The sequence below is a fragment of the Tamandua tetradactyla genome, chromosome 23 (assembly GCF_023851605.1).
Source record: "Tamandua tetradactyla isolate mTamTet1 chromosome 23, mTamTet1.pri, whole genome shotgun sequence".
NCBI lineage: Eukaryota > Metazoa > Chordata > Mammalia > Pilosa > Myrmecophagidae > Tamandua > Tamandua tetradactyla.
The window spans coordinates 10,016,762-10,033,907 of record NC_135349.1 but is presented as its reverse complement, the minus strand read 5'-3'; the positions used below and the strand labels follow the sequence as shown (position 1 = coordinate 10,033,907).

The 17,146-nt window shown below is 63.5% G+C and overlaps 1 protein-coding gene across 3 annotated transcripts in view; it reads right to left on the bottom strand.

Annotated features, from left to right (window-relative positions):
* Positions 1-782: 782 nt before the first annotated feature.
* CUX1 (cut like homeobox 1) overlaps positions 783-17,146 on the bottom strand; it is a 361,508-nt gene continuing 345,144 nt past the window's right edge. For all 3 annotated transcript variants that reach the window (XM_077140859.1, XM_077140857.1, XM_077140858.1), the window contains 9 exons: positions 7,936-8,063; positions 7,260-7,326; positions 6,401-6,507; positions 4,331-4,447; positions 3,344-3,427; positions 2,760-2,816; positions 2,395-2,475; positions 1,807-1,871; positions 783-1,594 (listed from right to left, as the gene is read on the bottom strand). In XM_077140859.1, the coding sequence (XP_076996974.1) occupies positions 1,528-1,594; positions 1,807-1,871; positions 2,395-2,475; positions 2,760-2,816; positions 3,344-3,427; positions 4,331-4,447; positions 6,401-6,507; positions 7,260-7,326; positions 7,936-8,063 (773 nt within the window). In that variant the 3' untranslated portion in view covers positions 783-1,527. The remainder of the gene's footprint in view (positions 1,595-1,806; positions 1,872-2,394; positions 2,476-2,759; positions 2,817-3,343; positions 3,428-4,330; positions 4,448-6,400; positions 6,508-7,259; positions 7,327-7,935; positions 8,064-17,146) is intronic.

The following is a 17,146-nucleotide window of genomic DNA, read 5'->3' as shown; positions in this document are numbered from 1 at the left end:
CTGGACGCACAAGCTCTCGGCACAGCCGGCACAGGAGGCTCTGGCCTGGTGGGACTGCAGGGTGGAGGCAGGGTAGCGGTCAGCCTCCTGGGCAGTGGGGGACTGCCGACCCCCACAGGCCAAGGGGAAAATCCCCTCTGCCTGTGGAGCTGGAGGTGGGGAGTGAAGTCACCCGTGGGCCAGGGGAGTCCCAGAGGAGTCCCAGAGATGCACTGGGTCGCTCAGACCTGTTGGGGGGCTCAAAAGCCTAGGCACAGGGGCTCTCTGGGGACTCCTCCTCACCTAGACACCAGAACACCTTGCTAAAGAAGAAAGCAGAAATCACGGTGGGTGCTCTGGGGACCCTGTGGGCCTTGATTCTGCTTGGCCCAGTTCACAGGGGCCAAAGGGAAAGGGGCACAGGCCAGGAGTGAGAGGATGGTTCTAGAACCCACAGAAAGGGAAACGGATTCCCTAGGAGCCGAAGTGGACTCACCAACCCACGTCATCAGCCCAACCACAGCCACTGGCCTGACGTATTGGCATTTCTCAAATAAAGGAGTGGATTTCCCTTTTTGTCTGGTTTTGTTTGTCTGTCCAAGAGGATGCAGACGTGGTTTCAGCAAAGCTCTGGACCCGCTCATGGAATTCTTGGGGACAGGAAGAGGGGAACAGACTGCCCGTGTGCCGGGGCCATGTCTCACGTCAATAGACCAGCTGCTGGGCCCAGGCCAGCTCCCAGGGTGTCACCCTCCCAGCCTCCCCCCAGTGCAGCCCCAAGTCACAGAGCTCGGGGCACCCAGTGCGGCTGCAAGTGTTTATTCTCAATGCGCAAAGCAGAAAGAAAGGATAACTCAAAACTCTAATTTAGGAGGATCTCCCAGTGGCCCTGGAGGTGGCCGTGTTAGGGTGGCCCCCCGCCAGTTCCCTGACCAAGATGCACTGGGTTTCTCAGGCCTGTTGGGGGCTGAAAAGCCCTAGGCACAGGGGTTCACTGGGGGCTCCTCCTCACCTAGACATTAGAACATATTGCTAAAGAAGAAAGCAAAAATCACGGTGGGTTTGGGGGGTAGGGAAGGGGACTAGAAACTGACCCACCCTCTGGGGTTCCCCTCTTATTGAGGGCGTGGGCGGTGAGCAGACCAGCTCTTGTCAAGCCTTATGACTTCTAGGTGGGAGAGGTTGGTGACAAATACAGGCCAGGAGAGAGCCCAGGATCCAAACTTGGTTATCCATGGCCAGAATCGGTGACAGCTGAATTGGTGCCACAGTTGGGAGGTCTCAGCCACCGAGGCTGGGGGTCAGGCTGTGGGCAGAGCCCTGGCCAGGTCACCAGCCTGAACAGGGGCTTGGGGCTTTCTGGACCTGGGGGTCTGATGTGGCTGAGATGCTCTTTCCAAGGGTACCTGGGCCTCTGGCAGCTGTGGGTGGGGAGGGTAGGGGCAGCTTCAGTGGGAGTCTCTCCAGGGACCTAAGTCATTAGAAACAGCAGAGCAAGCAGGGGCGGGGTACGCTGCCACCGCGGGCGAGAGGGGGAGGCCCCGGCGGTCACTGCCACAAGTCACCGGCCGCCCCGTTGTCATTCTCGTGGAACTTGTGCAGGTGGTCGGCGAACCTGTGGGGCCACAGAAACCTTGGCTGAGACCAATAGTAAAAGGGGAGACGTGTTTGTGTGTTGGGGGGCATGGGGGCAGGGGCACCGTAAAGGGCGCCTCATGTGATAGGTGGGGCTGGGGCAGTGGGGAATGGGGGAGGGCAGGGGGACTTGGGGATGGACCCAAGGTGGTGCTGGGTTGGGCCGGGGGGTATCAGGGCGGGCGTCCTCACTTCTTGGCGCAGAAGGTGGCGCAGTCTCTCTCCACGCTCTCGCTCCACGCCAGCTTGTAGAGCACCTGCCCGGGGAGAAACCATGAGCCGCTGGCCCTCCCCGGCAGCCACTCCTGCTGGCCATGACCTGCAGTCCCAGGATCTGGTCTCCCAGGCTGAATGCCATCCCTGACATTGCTGGGTGGGCACTGGCAGGGTCTGGGGGGCAGAGCTGGAGCCCGGGTGAGCTGGTTTGGGCGGGGGTCCTGAGGCTCGTGCCTTCAGCGGGTATGGCCCACCCTCTCTTGCCCCACTTGACATTGCTAGGCCCCTGCCTGTGATGCACCTGCTAACTGCAATTCCCCAGCACCCTAGGAGAACCCGTTCACCGTGTCCCTTCTCTGGGTGGCCCACCTGGCTGTCCCTTGGTAGATGTGATTAGACCCCCTTGCCCTCCTGCCCAGGTTCCCACAGTGGCTCTTCTCCCCTCAGCCCTTGGGATTGGCCCCTCCCACAGGGTCAGAACAGGGTGGGCCCAGGTGTCAGGTCCTCGGGTCTTTTCTTGTCGCAGTCGCAGGCTCCAGGCCTGCCCGCCCCCCGGGCACTCACCAGGAAGACCAGGCAGTGCAGGAACAGCGTGTAGAAGAAGCCGATGGTACGTGCCATCTTGTTGGAGAGAACCAGCCGCCCCTGGGGAGTGATTGAGGCCCAGGGTGGGATGGCGCCCAGGGCTCAGGCACAGGGGACCCCAGGACGGCAAGGGGAGGGAAGGAGCAGGCGGCTGGGGCCCCAACTCCATTGCTACAGGCAGCAAACGGGCCACAGGGGCTCCCGGGGGTGCTGTTTTGGATGGGAGAGGCTGCCCAGGGTCACGCAGACGCCCTCGTCAGGGCCCCAGACCCCTGGGGCTTCTCTGGATGGGAGAGGAGGCAGAGGCGCAGGCCCGGCCGGGTGGGGACAGGCAGGGCACTCACCATGCTGAGCGTGGCCTTGTCCCAGGGGCTCAGGCTCAGGTACTTCCTCTGCCGCTCCTGGGGTGGGGTGGGGGTGGTGAGGAGAGACCCCAAAGGGCCCCACAGCCCACCTCGTCACCCTCAGAACCGCAGGGGACTGCCGGGGGCAACTCGGGGTGCGCAGTCATACTCAGCACAATGTCCCAGCCCCCCCCAACATCTGTGTGAGTGCCCCCGGAGACGGGTGCTCCCTCCTCCCCTCTGCGGCCGCCACCCTGCACTGACAGCCTGGGGGATGCTTCGTGGGAGGTGGGCTTCTGCAGCCTGGGGTGGGGGAAAGGGGAGTTGGGGGTACCCCAGCCCGGGTCCCTGGCTCTGGGCCTGTCAGCCGGCCCCTGGGCAGCCACCAGCAGCCCTTCCTGATGCCCCTGGGCAGCCCTGGCCACCCCCACCCCTGGCATGGAGGGGCGCGACTTGGCGAGGCCACGCGTGAGCAAGTAAGCAAGTGACCAGGGCTGCTGCCATGGGGCCTGGGGATGACACCGCTGCCCGAGGGCCCAGGGGGGTGGGGGGCGGCAGGGGCTTCCGCGGCCTTCCTCACGCACCCGCCTGCTGAAGGAGGAGAAGGGGTCCAGGCGCTCCTCGTACTGGGAAGAGTAGCGCAGCTCTGTGTCGTCGCTGCCACTGCCCTGTGGGCAGAGGGGAGGAGGGGGGCCGGGTCACAGGGCAGCCCCGGGGAGGGGTCCCCGCAGGAGATGCCCCCGCCTGGCAGCATGAGTGTGGCAGGGACATTGCTAGGGGCCATTGCGCCTCTTCCCCGAGGACACAGCCCTGCTCCCCAGGTGGGGAAACTGAGGCCCAGACAGGAGCCAAGGGCCCACGATCCCAGGAAGGGGCTGTGGGAACGGCTGGGAGTTGGGGGCGGCTGTGGGGCGCGGGCAGGCACCGGGCAGTGGAGACCCCGCCGCAGCCACCGCCGGGGCGGCGCTTTGCATGGGATCTGGCGCCCTCTGGTGGCTCCAGAGCCACCCCAGTGGGTGGCGGTGGCCTCGTGGGTGAGGGTCTTGTCCCGGGGAGGCCCCCCCCACCGTGAGTGTCGCTGCGCCCTCCCCTTGGCTTCTCGCCCTTTCTCCCAACAGCGCACAGAAGGGGTTTCCTTGTATGTGGGGGGTCCCTTCTGAGGTCTGGGGCTGAGACCCTGCCTCGTCTGGGACCAGTGGGTAGGTTTCTGCCCCCTTCTCTTGACCAGACCAGATTCTGGTATTTTTTTTAATGTAAATTTAAAACATATGGATTCTCTAAGGCCTGTTCTGCATGTTCTATACCCCTGGGTTAAATTCCCAGATCCTGGAGTCAGCCGGGGCGTCACCCACCTTTCAGAGGGGTTCACCGGGGCCCGTGCCCGTGGCCTCTTGTACCTTCCCCGGGCTCCACTCGGGGGCCCCTCCCCAGCAAAGAGAGGTGAGCGGGCAGGCAGGAGGGGGCGGGGGCCCCCCAGGCTCAGCCACCACCCAGGAGGTCCCTGCCCCCACCCTCCTGCCTCAGAGCCCCTGCCCAGCCGCCCCCTGCCCGGTGCGCCTGGTGGCACTGACCCGGCCGGGGTAGCTCTGCAGGAATTTGATCTTCTCGAAGAGCTTGATGTTGTCGGCACGCAGGCTGTCCAGCTCGCCCTGCAGGGCCTGGATGGTGTGCTGGGCCAGGCGGCTCTCCTGCAGGGGGTGGGGGGGCGGCCTCCACGCTGGCACCTGTGCTTTCCCATCTGCCTCGAGCCCCTCCTCGGGGCAGGGATGTCTCCTTGACCTGCCAGGCCTACCCAAAGCTGCCCTCCCTGGGAAGCCCCCCTTCCCTCCTCTGGCCCCACTGGGGCAGAAGCCGTGGTTCTAGGTTCAGGTTTCTTCATGTTTTGTTTGTTTTTGGTGCTGTCAGCCTTATTTCCAAAATTATTATTGAAAGATAATTCATACAACATAAATGCCATCCTTTAAAATCAGAATGATCCCTTTAGTACATAGACAATGTCACACAACCACCCCACACCCCACACCCCACACCCCACACCCCACACCCCACACCCCATACCTAGTTCTGGAACATTTCCATCACCCCAAGCAAGAAGCCCCATACCCCTTAGCAGTCACCCCCATTCTTTCCTCCCCCAGCCCCTGGTGCCCACTAATTTCCTTTCTGCCTCTAGGGATTTGCCTACTCTGGATGTTTCATATAAACGGGTACAATGTGTGGTTTTAGTGTTTGTCAATCTATGGGCAAAGCGAAGTGGGGTCTCACTTTTTAGTGTATTCAGGTGCTTGGATAGGTGTTTCCTTCACTGTTCAAAGTTCAAATAGTACAAAAAAGGGGTTGGAAGTGTTTCTAGAGCGAAGGGGAGAACACTATGAGCTCTGCTTCATCTCGGAGGCCGCTTTTTAAGGGCTGCCTGGTATCCCGCAGCGCAGTGTGGCTGTCCCCACCCCGCAAGGCTCACGGGGGTCGATATCAAGGTCCTGGGGTGGGGGCAGGGAGAGCCCCAGCGAGACCCTGATTTAAAGCCTCTCACACCGGGGCCCAGATCACAGCGGGCCCCTTGGATGGGTCCTACCCTGCCGCTACTGCCTGCAGGAGCGCGCTCAGAGGGGGGCTCAGAGGAGCCTCCCTAGTCCTGGGCTGGAAACCTCACCACCCCGGGTAGAGGGAGAGGCCGGGTAGAGCTTCTGGGCTCCCGCTCCCAAGGGGAGAGTGATGAGGGGCCCCTGGGCAGGGCTTCGTGGGGTAGGGAGCAGCAGAGCACCCCCAGCTAGGATAGTGCCCCTCCAGGGACCCCGGTCTCTCACCCAGCCCCTCCGCACTGTGGATGACTCAGTGTCCACTCCCTCTGCCTCGGTCCTGGACAAGTCTTGCTCCTGCCTTTTCCACTCCCTCCCTGACCCTCCTCCTGGTTTTCCTGTTTCCGGTTCCATTCTATTTGGGGAGTGTATCCATCCCCCTGGCTGCCTCGTCCATGTGTCGCCGCCCCATGAGGAGATGCCTCCTTTGGGGTCCCCGGGCCTCTCACAGTTCATGGTGCCCGCCAGGAAGGCTGACAGCCAGGCGCTCAGGGGCCAGGCTCTTTTTGATCCTCCCTCTCTGGACCCCACAGAACTCCTCGGGGGCTCTAGACTGCTCATCTTCATCAGAGTCCAAAGACCCTCCTCTCTCCAAGCCGCCCCAGCTTCTCCATTTCTCCTCTGATTCAGATTTTCTTCCTGGCCACCTCCTTGGCAGCCTTCTGGCCTGAGCTGGCTGCTGGGTGACCCTTCTTGCCTCCATTCCTGTAGAGCCGCTCGGCTGCTCAAAGCCCCTGCAGTGCCCCCACCTACAGAGTGGAGCCCCTGGGTTCCTGCCTGGCAGTGGGACACTCGATGGGGGCCTTGAGCCTTGTGCCGTGGACTCAGACTCCTTTCTGCAGCCCTGGAAGGACTCACACTCTCTCCTGGCTCGCTGGCATCCAGTTATGTTGTCTCCTTCCCCTTGAGCATCTGAGTCTCCTTTCAGAGGCCAGTGTGGCATTGCCTCCTCCAGGAAGTCCTCTTGGACTGTACAGCACTCAACTCTCTCCCTCAAGCCTGTGTCCCTCTCCATGTGCCCTGTGGTCCGAGCAGTGCAGGGGAGGAGGGGGCGTGACTCACCGCCTCCAGCTCCTGGTTCCGGGCCCGGAAGCGCTCCCTCTGGCTGGAGATGATGGACAGCAGCGAGTCCACCTGGCCCTCGGGAAGGGGGCCGCTGGCTGGTGCTCCTAAGCAGAGGGGGAGGAGAGTGGCTGGGGGTGGCTAGGCCCAGCTGTGGGCTCCTCGGGACACGTGGCCCCGGTCCTGAGGGAGCTTTTGCCACGGGCCAAGGGGTGGAAGCTACAATGGTGGCTGAGCAGGTTGGGGAGAAGACTGGACCGGGGAACCTGGAAAGGGTATGAATGGGGCAGTGGGAACGGGGGGGGGGTCCCCAGACAGGCCCCAGCACCAGCTCCGGCTCACTCGCTGGCACTGTCTGAAGTGTCCCTTTCTCTATTACTCTCTACTTGGATCTGAGAACCCTGCATTTGTTGGATGCAGGGAAGCAAAGGGACACTGAGGCGCCTGGGAGGACATCAGTACTTCCTTCCATGTCCTGGCCCAGCACTCCAGGCGCCACCCCCCCCCCCCCGCCCCGAATACTGTGGAGCTCTGCAGCTGCATTTCTGTGCCGAGCCTCCCCCGAGAGCTGCCTGCCATCCTCCAGCCCCCAGCAGGCCACACGCAGGGCCAAGGCGGGGTCGAGCCAGGACCCTGGTGGGGGGGGCGTGTCAAGCAAAGGCTCAGAAGGGCAGGTGACGGCTCACCCAAGCCTCCTCTCCTTAGCTTGCCGCCTGGCCCTGTGGTTGCTGGGCCCTGCTGGCTGGGGGACCCTGACTGTCTTTGGTGGCGGTGGTGGGGGTGCTCCTTGGAGAACAGGCTGCTCAGTTCCCCGCCACCCCTGCCTGCTGTCGCTGTCCTGGTGGCGGGGCCGCCTCACCGTAGAACAGGGCGGTGGCCTCCTTGATGGGCTCCGGGACCTTCTCCAGGCTGTGCTCCACTGCGCCCTGCGGGATTAAGGAGCAGGTGGGAGGCGCCCCCCCCCCCCCCCCACCCAGAGGCAACCATGCACACTCTTTCAGGGAGCCAAGCACATGGGAGACGGGGAGCAAGTGGGGGCTGTTTGGCAGTGGGGGCTCGGGCCCAGCGGTGGCTGCAGGAGGACTGGGAGCCAGACACCCAGCACAAGCAAACAGAGGTGGGGGCTGGGCCCCGAGTCTCCCACCCGAGAGTGAGCTGGGCAGGGGGCTCCTTCCCGGCCCTGCCAGCCACCTGTGGGCCATGGGGCAGCCTGGCTTCTCTCCCTGAGCCTCACAGAAGGAGGGACAGGGCCACTGCACAGCATCCGGGTCCCAGGAGCTGACCAGTGTGACCTCAGAGCTCCCAGGGCGGGGATCCTACCAGCACCTGGACACAGCATTTGTCCTGCACGTGGCCTGGTGCCCTGAATGGGGTGGGTGGGGGCGCCGCATGGGGGAATGGGTGGGCAGAGCCTGGAGGCCATCGCCAGCCTTGGGGAAGGGCAGGGGGCACCCGCTGCCCGAGTCACGGGCTGGCGCACTGGGAAGCTGGTTTTGTGAGGGTGGGAGGGCACTGGGTGGGGGCGGGGGGCTCACCTCGGCGTCAGGCCGCTGGATGGACCGGACGGTGCTGAGGTCCTGCTCCAGGCGGGCAATCAGCTCCCTCTGCTCGGCCGCTGTGGCCACCGCCTCTGTGAGGTGGACCTGCAGCTCCGCACAGCGCCCTGTGGGCAGAGGGAGACGCGGCCATGAGAGGGTGCTGGGGGGGGGGCAGCGGGGGCCTTCCCCGTTCTGTGTCTCCAACCCGCCACCTAAAGGACCCTTAGACCCAACCAATGCGGTCTCAGCAGCTCTCCTGGCCCAATCTAGGCCCAAGAGAGACCTCGGGCAGGGGAAGGAGCCCAGGCCGGGGATGGGGACCGAGTCCTGGCTGCCCCCGTGAGCAGCCGGGAGACCCTGGAAGGCTCCTTGCCCTCGAGCAGGGCAAGGGGGTTGGATCCAGTTGGCCCCCCCTGAGGTGGGAGCGGAAGAGGAAGGGGCAGAAGACGTGGGGTGCAGGGGAGTGGGACAGGCCTTCTTCAGGCCCCGCGGGGGGTGGGGGTGAGACGTCCCACTTCAGCTGACCCCAGACGTGCTTGGCCCCTCCCCCAAGCCCTCCAGCGGCAACGGTCCAGCAGTGGCAGCGGGGGTATCCCCTGGCCCCAGCCCAGCCCCTGTCCCCTAAGTGCCAGATACCATTTTGACAACAGAGCATTCAAAATCATTCTATCTGGAGACTTTCCTGCCTTGTTGGAGGATGGGGGATGCTGGGGAAGTTCTCCAAACCCAGGAGCAAGCCCCCTGGGTACCTTGACCCGCCACTGGCAGAAGGGACAGCAGTTTGGGATCTGCCTCTATTCCGGGTTGGCTGTGTGGCTCCAGGAAGCTGGCTTGCCCCGTCTGGGCCTCATGTGTAAAGTGGTGACAACAACCCTACCCAGGAGGTGTCAGGGGGCGACCAGGTGAGCTGCAGGGCATGGAGGGGGCAGCCGAGGCCCGAGGCCTGAGGCACTGTCCTGGGGGCAGGTGGCGAGGCCACCAGGGGGCACTGTGGCCGCAGAAATCAAAGGCCCCAGGCTGTGGGCGGCGCCAGGGGACCAGCTGTCCTGCCAGCCCCGCCTCCGGCCTCCCACCCACGGCTCTGTTTCCTGGGTGCCCACTGCTTGCCAAGGCCTTCCTCTACCCCAGGGGCTCAGCTCCTCCAGGCCCTCGCCTGGTGGCCCTGAGTGGGTTTGTCCCTGCTGGTCTCCCGGGGCCCCTGTTCTGTGCCTGGCAGGGAGGGGGGCGTCGGTGGGGTGAGGGCCCAGGCTGGGGTGCGGTGGGGCGAGCAGGCGGGATGCCAGCAGGCCTGGCCGTGGAGCAGGGCCGTGGGTGGCAGGGTGGGCCTGAGAGCAGACCCGGCACCCCAGCCTCTGCACTACCCCCCACCGTGGGAAGGAGCCCAGGAAGGGGTCTCAGGAGTAGATGACAAACGCCATGACCATGGGCCTTGGGTGGGGTCCTCGTCGCAGGCCCTGTGGGATCTGGGTGTTGCGAGAGGAGACCAGGGTCATGGGTGACGTGAACAGAGGTGAAGGGTCTCGACACAGGGAGGGGCGGGATGACGGGAGGAACAGCCCCAGCCGGCAGCATGGCTGCGGGCGGCAGCGCTGGGACCCACCAGACCCCGGGGTGGGTGGAGGGTGGCAAGGCTGAGAAGGCACCACTCACCCCCAGGGTGAGGGCCCGGGGGACAGAGGGACAGAGCTGCAGTAAGGCATCTAGGGAGGGGTGCTGCGCAGCCGGCGTGACTGGGGCCCTGGCTGTCTGCTGCAGACAGGGTGCTGGTCCTGGCCCGTGTGCACAGGGGACACTGTATACAGCGTGTGGCCCTGACAGCAGACCCTGCACCTCAGGTTGTCTTGGAAAGGTCACTTTGTGAAGCCGGCCTAGAGGGCCCACAAAGCTGAGCGGTTGGGGGAAGCAGTCCTGAAGAGGGGCTCTGGGGGAAACTGAGGAGAGGCCTGAGCGAGGCCAGGGCAGGGGTTATGGGGTCAGGCTGGAGTGAAGCCCTGGGGAAGGGGCCTGAGGCCACAGAGGCAGGGCCTGGGAGCCTGAGGGGGCCTGGACACTACATACTGTCTGAGAGCCCTGCTGGCGTCCTGGCAGCCACCAGAGCTGTGTTTGGAGCCATCACTGCAGGCTGGGGGGACGGGGGAGGCCAGGGGGCCAGGGGCCATTCCCAAGGGAGGGGCTTCCATTACAGGCCCTCGCTGGAGGAGATGTGGGCCCCAGGGGACCCATGTAATCCCGCCCTGCGAGGGTCCCCAGCTATCACCCCCCGGTTCCCTAGGGACTGTGCAGACCAAGAAGCTGGAGTCCCGTCTCTGGGTGGCCATGGGTGTTGGAAGAGTGGCCTGAGCCATTACCTTCCAGAGCTGGGTCTGAACTGTAGCCCTGCCTTTTAGGAACTCTGTGACCTTGGGCAGGTGACTCGACCTCTCTGGGCCTGTCTGTAAAATGGACCTGAGAGAACCCTCAGGCCTAGTGGTCTGCGAAAGGAAGGGCCTCCTGACCTCGAAGCTCAAGCCCAGAGTCCTGTGGGAGGGGTGGGCCGCCAGCCTCTGCCTGCAGATGGGGAGCGGACCCAATGCAGAGCAGGGCCGGAGGGCTCAGACCAGGACACGCCCCCCTGCCCCGCCCAGAAGCCTGGGCCACTCTCTGGGGCCATCAGGGGCAGCAGGTGCTGAGGAATCTGAAACCTGAATGCTGCCACTGCAACAAAGACTGGGGGAGCGTGGGCAGCCACAGATGCAGAGATGGGGCCGCGGGGCTCTGAGAAGGCGTGAGTGCGGTCTCCCTGGGGCTGTGCGAGGAGAGAGGGTGGCAGGGCCCACCGGCACTCTCTGTTTTACTGGCCCGGGTGCCCGGAGGTTACGGTTCTGCCAGGTGGCAGGGTCTAGCCTGCAGAGCATTCTCCCGGGGCTGGGGCTCTCCCATGGTCTCCTGTGACTGTAACGGCCTCAGGCCTGGGCGGCTTCAGGTCACTCATCAGGAAGAGTGGCAGGGGACAGACAAGGTCTTCAGAGCAGGCGGGGGGGGGGGGGGGGGGAGGGAGGAGAGTGGGAGGTGAGGTGAGAACCCCTGGAGCTTAGGAATCCACCTGAGAGGCGGAGGTGACAGCAGCCTGTGGCCCCCAGATGCTTCCCAGTCAGGCCTGGAAACTGGGAAAAGGTTCTCAGCATGTCTGGGAGCCACCTGGAAGTCAGGAGGACACATTTGTTTAGCAAGGCCTAGTGTGCGCCTGACGTGGTACGCTGTCCTGGGTACTGGACAGGTGACAGGAGGAATGTGCTCTGACCCGGGCCTCAGGGAAGTCAGGTCCAGACATCCCCATAGGGCATGGAGGGGTGAGTCCTTCATTCATCTCAGGATATAGTGGGCAGCCTGGGCAGTTTCATACCAGATGTAATATTTGAGTTGGGCCCTGAGGGCTGAGTAGGAATTTGCCAAAGGTTGGGGGTGGACAAGCTGTACAAAGGTAAGAGGTGGGCAGGAGCTTGGACTATTCAGGGAGTACAGCCAATCTGCTACCCCCTGCAAATGAACCCTGTGCTCCCGAGCCTTTCCAAGAATGGTTTTTTAATCTGCCTTTTCTCCCTAGGCCAAGCAACGATGATGAGAGACAAGGGGAGGGGAAGGGCAGGCACAAGGCGGGGAGGGAGAGGGGAGGTGAGTGGCACAGTCCCTCTCATTGGCTTGGTCAGGGCAGGGGTCGTGTAAAGAATTGTGCCACTGAGAAAACTTCTGAAAACGTGTAACATGGGGAGCTCTACTTCCGAAGTTGCAGACACACAGTGAATGCCTAAGCTCGCCAACAGCCAGGGTCTCTGAGCGGAGGGAGCTGTTCAGGCACGGCCCTGGGTGTGCTAAGGACAGCCTGGGGCAGCTTTCCTGATGTTGTGGGGGGAGGGCAGAGGGAGGAGGTGGCAGGTGAACCAGGCCCGGGGAGGCAGCCCACAGAGGTTGGGTGCACTCTCGCGGAGCAGGGGCAGATGGTCCTGGGTTCTAAACATGGGGAGTGCGCGGGTCCCCAGAGAGGAGGTGGGCAGGGACTTCGAGGATGGTCCTCTTAAGGACTCTGGCTGTGAAGCGAGGAAGGCGGGTCACAGTGCAGAGGAGAGAAGGGCGCAGGAGCTGAGGACACGGCAGGTAGGGGGTCATGGCCGGTGGGGGCAGGCTCTGGGGAGGGGAGGGGGTCCTACGGACAGGGTCACCTCTTGCCAAGGCAGGATGGGTGGGCCTGGCACAGATGCCAAGAAGCCCCTGTTTGTGGGCGGGACACGGCTGGCAAGCTTGTCTCTGATGGGGGTGGGGGGACGAAGGGAGGGAGAGGACCGGGGGAGGGGCTGAGGGTGGCAGAAGTCCACCCTCTCTGGACAGTGTGGTGCGGAGCCCTGGGCACGGCAGTAGAGGGCACTGGTGAGAGAGTCATGGACCCCCTTGTTGTAGGGTGGGCCCCATTGGGGAGGCCCATGGCTGGAACTGGCCCCCAAATGGGGAGGGAGTTCCAGCAGCAGCTTGGCCTGGCTGTGGGGAGTACAGAGGGCTAGTGGAAGAGCTGGGGGTGTGGGTGCCTGAGGTTGGCGATGCAGGCTGGGGAGACCCGGGCCGGGGAGGGCAGGGTGAAGCCCCAGCAGTGGATGGGGAGGCCCAGGGAGAAGGACCGGACGGCACGGAACGGCCTCATTCTCAGGGCTGTTGGTTAAAGACCCAAGCAGAGGGGGCAGGGAGCAGGGGGAAGCAGGGTGGAGGGCAAAGCAGGCGTCACCGGGGGCTCGAGCTCCAGGAAGGCCGAGGGAGGCGAGGGCTGGTGTCTGCCCAAGGGAGTGGTGGGGCGGGGGGGGGGGGGGGCGGGGGGAGTGGGTGGTGGGGGCGAGGGGGGCGGGGGGCGGGGTGCACAGGAGAGAGGGTCTTCAGGGGTCCCGAGGGTGCAGAATGGAGTATGTAGAACCAGGAGGAAACCTGGTGGAGAGGGAGAGGCCGGTCTAGAAGGGAGAGAGCGAGCGTCCCAGTGCAGGGAGGGCCTGGGACGGGAGAGCACCCCCTCTGCGAGGTGGCCCGTGGGAGAAGGGCCCCAAGTGCCTCTTCCTCCCCCCCAAAGAAGGTTTATGGGGCGCCATCCTCCTGGGAGGCTAAGGTCCTCAGGGTGCCGTCACAGAGCAGAGAAAGAAATGAAAGCACTCTCCAGGTCCAGACCCTCCGAGGTGGCTTCTAGGGCCTCAGGTGAAGACACCATTTCTGACTGCGGATCTAGTCAGGGCAGACGCCTGTCACCAGCGCAGCTGAATGACAGTCCCTGGGGGTGGCTGTCCCCACAGGACCCGCGTTACTCAGGCCAGTGGGGAGTGGAGGGCTGCCCAGCTGCCAGTTCCTCTGCCCGGAGGCGTCCAAGGGGGGCCGAGGCGCCAGCACACGGCCCTCTCCTGCCCCGCACGCCCCGTCGGTTCTTGCTTCTCCTTCGTGTGCACCCGGGCATGAGATTTCTCCCACCTGAAATGCGCATGCGCACGCCCACGCGTATGCGCGCGCACACTCTTCTCCCCATCCCACAGCCCCCTCCAGCAAATGTCTTGGAAGAAGCTGTCTATTCTGTCTCCAGCTCCTCCCCAGCCGGGTTCTCTGAGCCCTTCCCGCACCACACCGCACACTGCTCGTTTCTCAGCCCCCAGCTGGCCCGGCCTATCCGCTGCCGGCTTCCTGGCCGCCCCCTCCCGGCCCCAGCTGGCGGCCCCTTCTCGGCTCCCTTTCTGGTTCTCCTCCTCCCAAGCCTCGCCAAGTCCCGCTCCTCGGCCCGCTTCGCCCTTCCTGGGTAGACTCAGCCTCCTGAGCCCCACACGCCGCCTTATACGCCGCTGATGAGCCGACGACTCCCCAGCTCCCACCTCCAGCCCACACCTCTCCCCCGAAGAGGAGCCTCGCTGGCGTCTCACACTCAACGGGTCCAAATACAAGTCCGGGTTCCCTCCCGGAATCTGCTTCACCCAGCAGGGCACCCTGTTGCCGGGCCCCGGTAGGTGCCACAAGGCCGTCCTTGCGGTTGTGGCCGAGAACCCTGGGGACCTCCTTGCTCCTCCCCATCACTATTCACGTCGAGTCGCCTCCAGTCCTCCTTGTGGAGCCCACCTTCCACACAGACCCAGAATCCAAGTGCTTCTCGGTACGGCCACCACCTGGCCCAAGTTCCCTCCACTGCTCACTCAGGCTCCGCAGCAGCCTCCCCGCTTCTCCCTGCGTCCACCCTCACCCCAGCGCAGCAGCCAGCCGGTGGCCCTTAGATCACCTTTTGCTCAAAGCCCCTGACGTTGCCACATCACTCAGCAAAAGGCGCAGGCCCCACAATGGCCTGCAGGGGACCACGTGCCCCACCCTCCCCTGCGCCCTCCCACCCCCTGGCCCTCCGCTTTGCCTCCTGTACACTACACTCCAGGCACGCTGGCTCCCAGGCGCCTCTGTGCCCCAGGACCTTTGCACTTCCCTCTGCCTGGAATGGCTCAGTCCTCACCTCTGTCAATACTGTTCAAAAAGGTGACCTTGGTGGTGGGGCCTGCCCTGAATACCGATTCAAAACACTAACATTTCCACTTGCTCTTCCAATTCCCCAACCCCATTTTCCTCTCATAACATTCCTCACCTATACCATCCACCTGTTTATGATGTTGACCGCCTGCCTCCCCCTAGTAAGTAGCTAAGCTCCGAGCATCCAGTGCCAAGTGCAGTGGCACAGTTCACGGACTGAGGGGTTGTACCCAGCACGGAGGCCCCCGCTTCCTCCAGTGGGAGCTTGCACAGGGATTCTCAGCATCCCAGGGCCGCTGTTTTGTCTGTTGGTCCCAGCACTAGGTAGAGCTCTGGGTGACTGGTCAGGACTGGTGTGGAAGGGGCTGCCTGGCCCCACCAGGCGGTGCCTTGCCAGCACAGAGGCCCAAGGGGCCCTGCACCCTTGCCGGTGGAGGGGTGTGTGAGGCACTTCCTCCAGGCCGGGGACCTTCCTCCTGCCTGTCTGCAGCACACCTCCATGGCAGGTCTCACCTCGAGCAGCCGCCCTCCCTCCAGAAAGTCTGGGCTGTGTGTGGTAGGAACCAGCATGAGGGTGCACCCCTCCTGCACCCCCCCACCCCACCTGCTGTCCCTTGGCTGGCCAGCCCAGCCCGCTCGCCGTTCTGCCGCAGTTTCAGGGCTGCTCACCTGCAAGCCCTCCAGCCCTCCTCCTACACGTGACAGGGCCAGTCGTGCTGGGCTGTAGCCCTGCACCCCACTCTGTGTTCCCTCTTGGCTGCAAGCCACTCAGAGTGGCTCTGGGGAAGCAACTGCTGGAGAGCTCAGGTGGGTGCTCCAAGGGAAAGCAGCCTTCGCAGGGCCGAGTGGCACTGCCCTCCCCTAGAGTGGCCGGCCCCACCCTGGTGCCAGGGGGTTAGTGGACAGGCTGACCCAGAATGTGCAGCAGCATCCCTGGCCTCTGCTCACTAGATGCCAGTTGCACCCCCAACTCGTTCCAGCCCACATATGTTCAGCTATCATCAAATATCCTCTGGGCAGTGGGGAGAATCAACCCCAAGTTGAAAACCACTGCCCAGCCAAAGCTCTTGGGGGCTCAAGTCCCCTCAAACAGGGGGAGTTTTTGGGTTTGGCTGTAATGGGGTGGGTGGTCAGTCTTGACAGATGCTTAAATCAATCAAAGGAAGCCACCTGCCCCGACAGGGCACATCCCCTTCTCTGTAGGACTGCCATGGAGAGTCCAGGGGGGCAGAGATTTGGGTTTGCTGAGCTGAGCTGGGTTCTGGGGGCTGGGGGCTGGGGAGGCTGCCGCCCCAGGTTCTGCCACCCTGGGCAGGGTACCCATGGGTACCCCTGGTGGTAACACTAGGCCTGACAGCAACTGGTCTCCTGGCAAACCCGGGGGAGTGCCTGGTCCTGGGCAGGGACCCCTCCAGCCCTAGCACGAGGTGAGAGCTGCTCCAGCAGCCAGAAGATGCAATGCCCATTCTTATCACCACCCATGACCACTGTCTTGGGGGCCTGGGCCTGTGCCGAGCAGGTACTGGGCATGACCAGCGTGTCCTCACAGCAGCCCTGTGCACCCACCACACAGATAAGAAACCCAAGCCCAAAGAAGTTGCACTCACTTGCCCTCTAAGAAGAGACTTCCCAAACAGGTACTAGCAGCTGCCCAGGGCCCCGTGCTGTCAGAGGGGATGCTGGGAAGGAAACGCAGCGCTACGCAGACACATGGGGCAGCCACCGATGCCCCCACGTACAATGCGGCGGACCCTGGGACCTCACTCCCTGCAGCCCTGCCACGGCCCACTGTGGGGCGGCGCCCTTTTGACTTGTCACGAACTTCTACTTGAAGAAAGACCCTCCCTCCAAAGGTTCCAGAGAATCTGAGCAACTCCAGAAGCGGATCGAAGCCAGGTCACGGCGCGCAGGGCGGAGCAAAGCTGTGCCAACCTCCCAGCAGTTTGGGGAGCCTCAAGCCCAGTGCGCCCCACCCCCACCCTGGGGCTCCGCCAGCCCCCAGGTACCGACAGTGCCCCGAAGCTGAGACCCGCAAGCTGCCACCCCTCAAAGCCAGCACCCTAGGGGCGGGGGTAGGCGGTAGCAACGCGCTCCGGGGGAGCCGCCCGAGGTCCTTCTAAACGCAGCAAAGGATCTCTGCGGACAGCCCGTTTACTCTACAAGAATGTCATCACATGGCACCACCCTGTATATCTGCGACGGTGCTACTTGACAGCATCAAATACGTCACCTTATTTTGTTCTGACCCACTTAACTGGAGGGAAGGGAAATGGGCCAAGCGCGGGGAGGTGGAGGGTTTGCCTGGGATGGGGGCACCACCCAAAAGCAGTCGGGGTGTAAACTCCTGTCCCCGTCTCTTGCCTCTGGAGCTGACGGTTTACAGAAAAGTCAGCCCTCCAGAACCATGGGCAACGCGCTTTTGCTTAATTCGATCTCACCTTCCAAGCACGTGGGGAGACTCTGGGTGAAAGGACTTTGTGCAATGAAGTCATGCCCCCTGGCCTTGGCCCCCACACTTGGGTGAGGCTGGCGCACCTGGACCAGGGTAACTGCCGAGCTCCGCTCCTCCGGCAGGAGCCCTGGCTAGAAAGAGGGTCCTTCTTGGGAACCTGCCATTTCAGAAGCCCACGAGACACCGTCCCTTCCTTCCTCTTCCCTCTCACTTGCCAACAGTAACAGGTGCCCCTTGGCTTGTCTGTCTCTGCATTGG